Source organism: Sinocyclocheilus grahami, unplaced genomic scaffold, assembly GCF_001515645.1.
Source record: "Sinocyclocheilus grahami isolate Dianchi unplaced genomic scaffold, SAMN03320097.WGS_v1.1 scaffold64.1, whole genome shotgun sequence".
Classification (NCBI taxonomy): domain Eukaryota; kingdom Metazoa; phylum Chordata; class Actinopteri; order Cypriniformes; family Cyprinidae; genus Sinocyclocheilus; species Sinocyclocheilus grahami.
The window spans coordinates 1,775,330-1,789,788 of record NW_015505243.1 but is presented as its reverse complement, the minus strand read 5'-3'; the positions used below and the strand labels follow the sequence as shown (position 1 = coordinate 1,789,788).

Sequence of the window (14,459 nt, the reverse complement as noted above, 5' to 3'; positions counted from 1 at the left end):
TGAGATGAAGAGGTTCTTTAGTACCTGCTGGGCTCGCATCTTGTCAGCTCTCTGGTTCTGATGGTAGATTCGGCTGAAGTTGGACACGATGACAGGTACAGGAAGGGCGATAACCAGCACACCACTGAGAGAGCAGATAGAGCCGAAGATCTTTCCGGCGATAGTGTTTGGAACCATGTCTCCATACCTGCAACAAACACCAACGTCAGTCAGACACTTAACAACTCTATATGTGTGTGTGTGAGAAAGAGAATGGCAATTTGTGTGAATATGATTATGCTAATTTAATGACCAGTGCTTGCTCAGAATCTATTTTGCAGTCACATTTAATGTAATTGTGTAAATTAGTTTGGAAAAGTGCACGCTTATTTCAATTCGCAAGGCTTCAAAGCTCATCTCTGATGCCCTCGGGGCTCAAAAAGACCCCTAACACAACCCATTACCCATGTTTATTAGCAGACTATACCATCATAGAATTGTAGAACGCTATTAAGTTGACGTGCTTCTCATAAACACTCACACACACCGCAGTACTGCAGCAGCCATAATCACCACTGTCCTCCTACGGTCGCCATGATTTTGCCAAGTAAGACATCTTCCTGGATCAACATAACTGTCCAAAAATATAGACTTAGCCCAATCCCTACCCATAATTTATTCCTAAAAACAGTGTGAAATGATAGCTGATTAACAAGGGTGTAGAAGCACCTAACCCTGATTATAAGCCTAAAACAGATATTTCCTGAAAAGTTATCCCTCAATTCTGATTGGTTGATAGGAATGTTGTTCCAGGATCAACAAGGAGTTTGATCCAGGAACATGTTCTACATGAGGGTTAACTCATTTACAGAGGTGGTCATGGTTCATAAATGTCTGAGTGGAAACACTATAGGTATGTATGGAATGGCATAGTATGATATTACTCATATGATTTTGGCAGTATGCATACTGTGCACAATATGCACATTTTCTATATGCATGCAATTCCTGGATGGCATTAGTTAAAGTGTACAGTTTGTGAAATACTATATCCCACAATGCATCGCACTCAGTTTGACTTTGTATTTCCAACAACTGTGATTTTCTTTTTACTTTCCTGGCCATTATTAGATCTGACTGCTAAAACATAATTGGATTAAAATCCACTAGCTAAATTCTCAACTACATAGCACTCATATTTACGACGGCGTTTTAGTGCCACGTTAAAAAAAAAAAAATTCAAAGATTACAAGTCGTAATATCTTGCGAAAAAAAGAATTATGAGAATAATTTCAAATATATTAATAATAAAGTTGAAATTAAGTGAATAAAGTTGAAATATTTTGAGAATAATGTCAAAATTACGAGAATAAAGTCTCGTAATTTTGACTTTATATTATGACATTATTCTCAAAATATTTTGACTTTATTCTCGTAATTTTGACTTTATTTTCAAATTATTTTGACTTTATTCTCGTATTGCTTCGACTTTATTCTCGTAGTTTTGACTTTTTTCTCAAAATATTACGACTTTAATCTCGTAATCTTATATTTAAAAAAAAATGTTTAACGTGGCACTAAAACGCCATCGTATATACTAATGTTTATACTATTTGTCTATCATATAAAGAGAAAAAATATATAGTTAAATAATATATTTATAAAAGTTATATTAGTCAATGACAAATGGGAATTTAACAATCAAATAAAGAGTTAAACTATAACATAATTCATTAGAATTAGAACATTAGTGGTGTTTCTATGCTTTTGCAAAGATTACATTTTTGTTGCTACACACACACATAATGTCTGTGTGTGTGCATGTGTAAAATGAATGTATGTGAAACAGCAGGAGTTATTTTTAGGATTTACTTAATGTTTTTATACATTTAAAAAAAATACATGTAAAATATTTTATTAAGAAAATATTTATAGAAATATATTTTATTCAAATAAATTGTTCATTACTTTCTGAAATAAATTTGAGGCAACCCTTTTCCTTAATGACTTATATTGACTTAATTATATATGACAGAATTAAACAATTTCTTTTTCTCTGACAAAAAAAAAGGGAGGGGGTCATTTTCAGGTTGTTCTAAGTATGGTTAAAATTGGACAAGTCTAATCAAGTCTAATCAAGTTATTCTTGACAGGAAAGAAAAAGAGAGAGGAATTGTTTTTTTTGCCTTTTAGATTCAATAAATGCTCATTCTGGACTAGAAAGGAAGATTTCTGAAATTTACTGTATATTTTTATAGCAGGTACATCAAACTCTTTTATAACTCAAACAAAGAAAAATATGCAAAAAGTGCAGCCCACTACACCAATAACATCCATAGCGGAATATAGTTTTTGGATGGTGAAGCATGAAACAGCCAACGTACAATAATTCACAGCTTTACATGCAGACAGCAACACTTTTGAAATGTCATTCTCTGATGTTTTTGAAAGGTTCCTGGTGCGATAAACATTTTCTCTGAGGTGCACTCTGCATTTTGGATTAGCCACTGACAACACAACAAAAGAGAGAGAGAAAACGCTATCATCATACGACACATTCAAATTCACATCATGTTCCATCCCTTCACAGGAGACCGATCTGCAGGTGGCGTAAATTAAACCAATATTTGTTTTTACAGCGGTGTTGATGTTCTGCACTTATATCCTGTACCTATCTACAGCATCACCAGACTGAAACTGTCTGAACATTTCCTTCAATAATACGGACAGTATGCAAATCAAAACTTGGATTCATTTTCTTAGAGTAGGGAAATAAATAAGACTGTTAACCAAAGTGACTTGCCCTATTGCATTTAAGCTATGCATTTTAGTAGTTCAAGCATTCCCTGGCAATCTAACCCATGGTGTTGCAAGCACCATGATTCACTGTTTGAGCTACAGGAATGCTACGTATATAAGCCACACAAGGCTGTGCCATAGTTGACCACGGTTAAGAGCTGTGGTTAGCAGAATCAGGTAAAAATTCTGAATTTAAGAACCTATTTTATTTCTCTAACTCAAGTTTGTCAGTAAAACAAATTATATACAGTATTATAAAAGTACGGAGCCCCTAAAGGGACAAGATGATGGATAAGAAATATGAGATAGGAGGAAAAAATATATTTATCCCTTAGAAACCTTGCATTCACTCACAACATTCCAGAGAAATGTTGCGCTTGTTTGCAGAACTGTTGAGTTGAGTTTCTTGGTGCAATGCAAATGTTTGTGCAAGTGAAAAGCTTCTCCAGGGACCACAAACTATCTGTGAGAGAACTTAAAGAATTTAAATATATTTTTTTCCATCTTCATGTTCCTTAAAGGGCTCTGTATAAATATATTAAATTACGAATAAATAATTCATAAATAAAAAAAAAGAAAATAATAAAAGTAAATAAAATAAAAATTGACAAATTATGCTTATTTATTGCTTAAAACATTCATGTTTGTGGTAAATTTTAAAATGGCCAAACGACATACAATGTCATGTCACCAATTACAATGCAACACTTTCACAAAAATCACCCACTTTTGTTGCATGAACAAAAACACTTTCTTTATTTTACTACTTCTTACACAGAAATAAAGTTGTTGTGAGCAAATGCAAAATTACTTGAAAATGCAAAACATTAGCAAAAGCATTTAAACTATTTTTTCCTCTCTTCTAATATTTTTTTTCCATCACCATACCCCATTAGGAGCTCCATTTAAATATAATAATAATAATAATAATGATAATAATAATAATAAAATGCTAATAAATAAATGAATGTACATTTTAAAAAATTTGACTAATGATGTTTATTTATAGAAAGGAAAATGTCTTACTCATGAATCTTTTTGCTGCACAAACGAAGCATCTCCAAGACCAAAAATGTCCTTTAGTGTTTCACAGAAGAAGGATAATAAAGGTTTTGTGAAGTTTCTTAAAGGAATGCAAAACACTGAGAGAATGCAAAAGCACTGAAATATATGTTTTTCGTTCCTTGTAATATTTTTTTTTTCTATCACCATGTCTCATTAGGGGCTCCATATAAATATGCCAAATAATAAATACATTCTTAATTAAAAATTATAATAAAGAACCCTAATTATTAATAAAAAATTAATCATTAAAATGTTACATTTGACTAATTATGTTAATGTATTACATAGAAAACATTTCTCTCAATTTTGCTTCTCATGTGTCATGTAACAGATCATAACATTATACATTATCTCTATTATGTCTCTCTATAATGTTTTATTGACACATCACACTGACATGGGACATGGGATTTCTCATAAGATCCTGATCAGATGAGAGACTCAAACACACACACCCTACCCACAAACCCTTTCCATCATCCCTCATTTGTCAGCCCCTCAGGACACACCATGCTCCCGGGACTAATCCACATCGGCCCGGCCCCCTAATCTTGTTTCCAACTGGTAAACGTCCAAATTTTGGCACTGGCAGATGGCCCCAGGTGCACAAGGAGGGCAGAAAGCAGATTTGTTCGATGACAATGCCTATTATCTCTCCAATGGTTCTTCATTTTCTTGATCTCTCGTTCATTCTGTTGTTTATCATTGTTATTCGGCTATAAAGCAGTGATCAGCAGTTAGTGAGAAAGAAAGAAAAACATTTGCAAGAGCAAAGCCTCATTATCTACATGAGGAGGATGCTGATAAATTTGGTTTGAAACATGAAACCGTAAAACTGCTACATAAACAGTAAAAGTTGCTCCGAAAAGGACATAAATTCATGCATATCGTTCAGGCATTATCCAGGAGAGCTCACTATCCCTTTAATTTTCCCATAATAGAAAGTCTTAGACAGACGTCCCCTGGGCAAGAACGAGGCTGCCTGGCCTAGATGCCGGTCTAGAAAGGGGTCAAGGAGGTTTGCCAGAAGTTCACGGAGAACATCAAGCAGAAACGGGATGGATGATTAAACAGCAACAGCATGGAAAAGATCAGAGGAAAAACAGCAAACAGTTGTTTTCATGACTGCTGATGCTGAGTTTTTCCTCCCCTCCTGAAGCTCCAACACCGGGACATCACCGCTTACACTCTCTCTCTCTCTCGCGGAAATCTTGCTGGAGATAAAAAGGACGATTAGGTACAGGAGGACACAATTTATAGAGCCCAAAATACAGCTTCCTCAAACATGTCTATTTTTGCCCTGCAAATCTGATACATTCCTGTTTCCCCTGCCTTGAAACATGATATCACTTTAAACTCAGCAAAACTCAGCTATGAATAGCAGTGGTTGTACAATCGCAATTAGGAGCACGTCATCCTAAATTCCTTCACAGCATGACGAGTACACCATCACGTAACACACGATGTGCAGAAATGACTGCTAATGTACTGCTTGCAGCAGAGTACATACCATATACTGCATGCATGCTATTTAAAAAACAGTACACTCTTAAAAATTAAGGTTCTTTATTGGCATCGAAGATTCCATGAAGAACCTTTAACATCCAAGGAAAATTTCCATTGGACAAAAGGTTCTTATAGTGGAAAAAATTTTATTTAGCTTATTAAAATATTCTTTACACTAATAAAAAATGGTTCACTGAAAGGTTCTTTGTGGAACCCACAATGGTTCTTCTATACACTCTTAAAAATAAAGGTTCTTTATTGTCATCTACAGTTCCATGAAGAACCTTTAACATCCATGGAACCTTTCTATTCCACAAAACGTTTTTTATAGTTATTAAAATGTACTTTACACTCAGAAAAAAAGGTATTTTAAGAACTGTTCACTGAACGATTCTTTGGGGGGGATGTTTCTTTAATTGCATCACTGCCAAAAAAAACTTTTAGTAGCTTTATTTTTAAGAGTTTATGTGATCGTGTTGAATGTGCACTCAGTAATTAATTCCTTATTAAAAAGGTTTTACAAAAAGAAATGAATAGTTCCTGTAAAATCATATGATATGTAAAATCTGCAGCACGTAAAAGGTAAAGTTTTGCTATTGGACACTGGACAATTAAAATGACTTCAAATAGCAAAATGTGCATTTCTACAATGGCATCTCTAACTGAAAACTTTATTTTTGCATGATGCTGCCTTCACACCACTAGGTGTCGGTATCCATGACAACTACCAGGAAAAAAAAACATTTCTTGTATCTTTAAACCAACAAGTCTATAATCCAACAAATGGCATCCAGTTATCCATTTTGCATAAAAAAGATCATATAGGGGGAAAAAGATGCAATACATAGTAGTCCAAGTTTATAGAGTGCTGCAGTAATGAATTATATTTTTGTAGGCCAACCTGGAAGTTCACCTCATCCTGGTTTCCTCAAAAATATATCATCTTTTCAGACTCTATTCATCACATCCTAAAACAGAAGGTCAAGTGCACTGCATTGTGGGATACAATATTCTGTGCAGGGTGCTCGAAATGCAGTACGTATTTCAGGCAAACGAAACATTTGCATACTATGCACAGTATTACATAGCAGAATGGTAGTATGCTTCTCTAAACACGCACAGTCATTTACCTGGCCAGCAGTGGGAGGTCAAGGGTTAACCGGTGAATGGGTGGTTTTCATGTGCTGGTGAAAATCATGAAGGCTCGAGTACAGATTACATGTCGAAACACTGCTTCATGGATTTCAGATGCGCCATTTAATTTTTTTTACATTTCACTAGCCATCAATATCCATCTTTCTATTTACAACCCTCATCTAGCCTTGTCTTCACATTCCCTCCGTAGCTAGTATGTGTCCGCACACAAGTCTCAATACAAATACACACGTCTGATTGCATTTACAGCTGTGCTACTGATGGTATCAACATTCTGACAGAATGCAAATTATTAGACCTAAATTCTAAAGGCAGAAATCTAAAGCTTCAAACTGAAGCAAGGCTAACAGTGGACGTGTCAATGTTGTGTTTTCTATTTAATTGTTAATTGAAGTGTCAGCTATTGTTAAGTACATAGCAAAAAGTATGACTTTGAATAGATTAAAAATAGATGGGGAAGAATCTGATTTGAATTTTACTGTCATTGCGTCACAGAGTTCTCCCAGATACAGCTAACAGGGAATACTATAAGTGCATTTCACGATTTTAAGACTCTCCCAAACACTGCTATTGTAGTATAATAAAATATTTGTGCATTTGTTTTATTTTACAGTCAAATGTTTTCCAAGCAACATTTAAATTGCACAGTTTAAATAATAAAAAAATAATAATAAACAAAAATAACCAGAATACAATTTTAAAAATGATGCAAAACAATTAATGAAAAGCATTGGATTTTTTTTCACACTTTTATTATATTTTTTTCCATCACCATGTCTTGCTAGGGGCTGCATTTAAATATACTAAATAATACATCACTTATTAATTAAAAAAATGATGATAAAGAACCTTTATTTAATTATTTAAAAAAATAGAAATTCAGCTTTACTAATTATGTTTATTTATTACTTAGAAAAACAAACATTTCTCTCACATTTGTGATAAATTCAAAAATAGCCAAAATACATAAATTCTCATGTGCCTTTTGTTGCATAAACCAAGTAATTCCAAGACCAGAACATTTCCTTCACAGAAGAAGAAAAACAATACTCAACGACTAATTTTTAGTGCTACGACAGACAAAAAAAAGTCATCTCCCCTCTAAACAGCAGTAATCATATGCCATATTCATGCGAACATGTTCTTTACTGTTTGTCCAGAAGAACAAGAAATCATCTCCTTAGAACACATCATCCAGGCCTGTCACCTAAATCAGACCAGGGCTCTCTATAATGTTTTATTGACACATCAGACTGATATGAGATTTCTCACAAGAGCCTGATCAGATGAGAGACTCAAACACACACTCTCTACCCACAAACCCTTTCCAGCATTCCTCATTTTTCAGGCCCTCAGGACACACCGCTCTCCCGGGACTAATCTACATCGGCCCGGCCCCTAATCTTGTTTCCAACTGGTAAACGTCCAAATTTTGGCCATGGGCAGATGGCCCCGGGTGCACGAGGAGGGCAAGAAGCAGATATAGATTTGTACGATGACAATGCCTATTATCTCTCCAATGATTCTGCGTTTTCTTGATCTCTGAACATTCATTCTGTTGTTTACTATTGTTGTTCAGCTATAAAGCAGAGATCAGCAGTTAGTGAGGAGGGAAAAAAAACATTCGCAAGAGCAAAAGCCTCATTACCTACATGACGTGGATGCTGATAACTTTGAAACATGAAACCATAAAACTGCTACATAAACAGTGAAAGTTGCTCTGAAAAGGACAGGTAATGTAACAGGGCCGCGTCGTATTTTTTTTTTTATTACGCAGCGTAAATTCATGCATATCGTTCAGGCATTATCCAGGAGAGCTCACTATCCCTTTAATTTTCCCATAATAGAAAGTCTTAGACAGACGTCCCCTGGGCAAGAACGAGGCTGCCTGGCCTAGATGCCGGTCTGGAAAGGGGTCAAGGAGGTTTGCCAGAAGTTCACGGAGAACATCAAGCAGAAACGGGATGGATGATTAAACAGCAACAGCATGGAAAAGATCAGAGGAAAAACAGCAAACAGTTGTTTTCATGACTGCTGATGCTGAGTTTTTCCTCCCCTCCTGAAGCTCCAACACCGGGACATCACCGCTTACACTCTCTCTCTCTCTCGCGGAAATCTTGCTGGAGATAAAAAGGACGATTAGGTACAGGAGGACACAATTTATAGAGCCCAAAATACAGCTTCCTCAAACATGTCTATTTTTGCCCTGCAAATCTGATACATTCCTGTTTCCCCTGCCTTGAAACATGATATCACTTTAAACTCAGCAAAACTCAGCTATGAATAGCAGTGGTTGTACAATCGCAATTAGGAGCACGTCATCCTAAATTCCTTCACAGCATGACGAGTACACCATCACGTAACACACGATGTGCAGAAATGACTGCTAATGTACTGCTTGCAGCAGAGTACATACCATATACTGCATGCATGCTATTTAAAAAACAGTACACTCTTAAAAATTAAGGTTCTTTATTGGCATCGAAGATTCCATGAAGAACCTTTAACATCCAAGGAAAATTTCCATTGGACAAAAGGTTCTTATAGTGGAAAAAATTTTATTTAGCTTATTAAAATATTCTTTACACTAATAAAAAATGGTTCACTGAAAGGTTCTTTGTGGAACCCACAATGGTTCTTCTATACACTCTTAAAAATAAAGGTTCTTTATTGTCATCTACAGTTCCATGAAGAACCTTTAACATCCATGGAACCTTTCTATTCCACAAAACGTTTTTTATAGTTATTAAAATGTACTTTACACTCAGAAAAAAAGGTATTTTAAGAACTGTTCACTGAACGATTCTTTGGGGGGGATGTTTCTTTAATTGCATCACTGCCAAAAAAAACTTTTAGTAGCTTTATTTTTAAGAGTTTATGTGATCGTGTTGAATGTGCACTCAGTAATTAATTCCTTATTAAAAAGGTTTTACAAAAAGAAATGAATAGTTCCTGTAAAATCATATGATATGTAAAATCTGCAGCACGTAAAAGGTAAAGTTTTGCTATTGGACACTGGACAATTAAAATGACTTCAAATAGCAAAATGTGCATTTCTACAATGGCATCTCTAACTGAAAACTTTATTTTTGCATGATGCTGCCTTCACACCACTAGGTGTCGGTATCCATGACAACTACCAGGAAAAAAAAACATTTCTTGTATCTTTAAACCAACAAGTCTATAATCCAACAAATGGCATCCAGTTATCCATTTTGCATAAAAAAGATCATATAGGGGGAAAAAGATGCAATACATAGTAGTCCAAGTTTATAGAGTGCTGCAGTAATGAATTATATTTTTGTAGGCCAACCTGGAAGTTCACCTCATCCTGGTTTCCTCAAAAATATATCATCTTTTCAGACTCTATTCATCACATCCTAAAACAGAAGGTCAAGTGCACTGCATTGTGGGATACAATATTCTGTGCAGGGTGCTCGAAATGCAGTACGTATTTCAGGCAAACGAAACATTTGCATACTATGCACAGTATTACATAGCAGAATGGTAGTATGCTTCTCTAAACACGCACAGTCATTTACCTGGCCAGCAGTGGGAGGTCAAGGGTTAACCGGTGAATGGGTGGTTTTCATGTGCTGGTGAAAATCATGAAGGCTCGAGTACAGATTACATGTCGAAACACTGCTTCATGGATTTCAGATGCGCCATTTAATTTTTTTTACATTTCACTAGCCATCAATATCCATCTTTCTATTTACAACCCTCATCTAGCCTTGTCTTCACATTCCCTCCGTAGCTAGTATGTGTCCGCACACAAGTCTCAATACAAATACACACGTCTGATTGCATTTACAGCTGTGCTACTGATGGTATCAACATTCTGACAGAATGCAAATTCTAAATTCTAAATTCTAAAGGCAGAAATCTAAAGCTTCAAACTGAAGCAAGGCTAACAGTGGACGTGTCAATGTTGTGTTTTCTATTTAATTGTTAATTGAAGTGTCAGCTATTGTTAAGTACATAGCAAAAAGTATGACTTTGAATAGATTAAAAATAGATGGGGAAGAATCTGATTTGAATTTTACTGTCATTGCGTCACAGAGTTCTCCCAGATACAGCTAACAGGGAATACTATAAGTGCATTTCACGATTTTAAGACTCTCCCAAACACTGCTATTGTAGTATAATAAAATATTTGTGCATTTGTTTTATTTTATTCTTTGCAGTCAAATGTTTTCCAAGCAACATTTAAATTGCACAGTTTAAATAATAAAAAAATAATAATAAACAAAAATAACCAGAATGCAATTTTAAAAATGGCTATCAATAAAGAAACATGCTTGTTCCCAAACCATATATTTTTTACTAAGTCGTTTTACAGAGATCACTCAAAAAGATCAATTTCTAAATTCAACTTTACATACCAAGCTAAACATACCAAGAAAAATGTATACTCGCTTTCAAAAGTTTGGGGTTGGTAAGATTTTTTTGAAAGAAGTTTCTGATGCTCAACAAAGTCTGGATTTATTTAAGAAAATACAGTAAAAACAGTAATATTGTCAAAAAATATTATTACAATTCAAAATAACTTTTTACTGTTGTAATATATTTTAAAATAGAATTTATTTCAGTGATGTCAAATCTGAATTTTCAGCATCATTACTCCAGTCTTCAGTGTCACATGATCCTTCAATATGCTGATTTGCTGCTTAAGAAACATTTCTTATTATTATCAATGCTGTGCTGCTTAATATTTTTGTGAAACCCATATTGGACAAAAAAAAGCATTTATTCTAAATAGAAATATTTTGTAACAATTAAAACATCTTTACTGTCATAAATGTATTTTGATCAATTGAATGCATCCTTGCTGAATAAAAGTATACATTTCTTTCAAAAAGAAAAACATTTAACCATATTGCATGTCTGCTATAAAAATGTTACTTAAAAAAAAAAAATCCACGACTTTCCCCTGAACTCCAGGACAAGTCATCTCTCAAGCATCTTTGATGTTTTGATTTCCTAGGCAATACATAAACATCAAGTAATGAATATGATGAAACGCACAAGTTTTGCTCAGCAAGATAACATCCATGTTGACAAAGCACAGACCATGTTAGCCTGACAGACATTTTAAATGTACATCAAATATTCATGAGGAGTCCGCCTACAATTACAAACTCAGCGTTTGCGGGATGTGTGTGTACTGTAAACTCTGAAACACTCTCTGATTAAACATAACACTTCATTTAGTTCACTTCACGACTGAATACATCAGCTGTAGGGCCTGACAGCTAAACCGAGCAAAACAGAAATGAATGTGTTTTGACTTGGCCCACGATTACACCTGACAGTCCCGATTATCGAGCACAAGTCTTCCACAGCTGACACACTCTCTTTAAGCAACTGTCGTGTCCAAAATTGCCACTTGACATGCCAAACGTTCCCATTCAAAAGCCGATCTCTCAAATCCTTCCCGCTCAGATTTAATCACATTTAAGTAATTACTGATTCAATTATGAATGGGCAACTGTCAGCGTGTGCTGAAAGTTAAATGAGGTGTTGAAGTTTCCACACAGTGTGCTAATATCATTAATCATCTTTGCTTAGCAACACCTGGTCACCGTGAGCATGCTAAACACTCATAAAGCCCGTGTATCATTCACCGTTGGGACAGATCGCCATTACCTTTGGATAAACCTGAGATGATCGAGTGTTCTGCGCTATATCATGTAGCTATTGTCTGTATGATTATTTAAGCCGTGTAATCGCATCAGTACATCTATTTCAGAGAAAATAAATTATGTTTTGGGAACCCAGTCTAGAGTTAGAACCAGTCGAGGATATTGACTGGATTGCTGCATCATGAATAATGGATATTGTGTAAACACATACACTTCCATTCAAAAATGTGGACTACCTTAACCGTCACCGTCCCACCTGTGGGACGTTTGGCACTCTTTTATTGTTGTATTTTTTCTCTATCAAATCTTCTATCAATCATCATAAATCATATATCATTTGAAAGCTTAGAAGCCCAAGATTCATCCTGTGAAAACCGAAATCAGATATTGCGTTACCATAGAAATGGTACTTTAAAATCTTTTGGCGGTCTCCTCCCCCTTAGTGGGCAGTGTCAAGTGTCATATTACAAAATGAATTACAGTCTTTTAAAATCAAAACTTTTTATAATCTTGACAAAAACATATCATTGGAAAGGTCTGAGTCTCAGGATTCCATATTTGGTTATTTTGAGATAGAAGCAATATTGACAGAGATATCTAGACATTTGTGACAGAAAAATGCATAAAAAACAATTCAATGGAGTTTGGATGGTGGTTTATCCAAACTGTTTGTGGTATAACGCCCCAAAATAAAATCTCACAGGAACCTCAATTTTTTTCATATCAACTTCAAATTTGGAACATAACTTATTTAGACATAAGGCTATACTTTTATACCAATTTTAGAGTTTACTGATATGTAAAATATGTATTATATATAAAATTAAATTAAATTAAATTAATAAAGTGCATTTTCTTTACAGTAAATTTAAACTACTATAACTTTTTGATCCGTAAAAAAGTTCCACTGTTGCGATAATTTGCTGATTTTCTTCTTTAAAAAGAGACCAACCTTATGTCTGTATTCCAAAGTGTTCATAAATTACAACAATTTAAGTTTGGATAGTGCACCTGCATGCCTATTTTAAAAAATGGGGGGTGACAGTTAAAGGGTTTAATTAGGACGCTTTTTAAATGGTAATTTAAACATCCCATTCCCAATGCAGAGAAAATAAAAATGTTTTATTTCTCATAATTGTAGCATTATATCTCTCAATTAGGACTTTAGATAATTGAGACTTATCTTCTAATCTATTTATAACAATTGCAACTTTATTTCTCATAATTGCGACTTAAATCTCACACAATCTCAAAATTATTTTTTGCTCTTAATTGCACTTTATGTCTCATTATTGTGACTTTATATCTAACAATCACAATTGTGTCTCATAACATGACTTATTAACTCACAATATGAATTGATATATCTCAAAATTGCAAATTTCTCAATGTGACTATTTCTTACAATTAACTCATGACTTTAAATCTCACAATTTTTACTTTATTCCTCAGAATCGTGGCTTTTTATGTCATGATTTTGCCATTATATGACACAATTGCGATTTAATCTTCTACAGCATGACTTTATGACTTGCAATGATATATAACTATTTCATAATTTAAAACTTTAAACTTGAATCTTTACTGGGACTTACATCTCATAATTAAGACGTATCGTATCTAAATCTTATTTCTCACCATTGCAACTTTATTTCTCATAATTGTGACTTTATAGTTCACAAACAGCAACTTTATCTCATCTCGTAATGTGACTTTATAACTGACAATGAGTTTAAATCTGATAATTATTAACTATTTCATATTTTAAAACTTAATATTACAATTAACTTTAAATCTGTTACTTTGAACTTTACATCTTCTAATTGAGAAGCATCATATCTAAATCTTATTTTTCATGATTAGCACTATATCTCTCAATAATGACTTTATCTCATAATGGAGATCTATCTAATAATCTACATCTTATTTCTCACAATTGCACATTTATTTCTCAACATTTTGACATATCTTACAACTTTTTCCTTTATGTCTCACAGTTGTGATTTAAATCTCACACAATGTGACTTTAGAACTCACAATATGACTTCATCTCTCACAAATATAACTATTTCATTTCAACTATGTCATCATATAACTTTATTGCTCTTAATTGGGACTTTTTATATCTCATCACTAAGCCATATCTTATCTGAACCGTATTTCTCACAACTCCAACTTTACCTATGAACTGTGTTCAAATCACAACTTAATCTCACATAATGTGATTTTATAACTCACAATGTCTTTAAATCTCACAAATTTAAATCTCATATATATATATATATATATATATATATATATATATATATA

General features: G+C 34.1%; 1 protein-coding gene across 1 annotated transcript in view; it reads right to left on the bottom strand.

Annotated features, from left to right (window-relative positions):
• LOC107584898 (potassium voltage-gated channel subfamily D member 1-like) overlaps positions 1–14,459 on the bottom strand; it is a 76,735-nt gene that overhangs the window by 22,332 nt on the left and 39,944 nt on the right. The window contains exon 2 of the mRNA XM_016271668.1: positions 25–187. Within this exon, the coding sequence (XP_016127154.1) occupies positions 25–187 (163 nt within the window). The remainder of the gene's footprint in view (positions 1–24; positions 188–14,459) is intronic.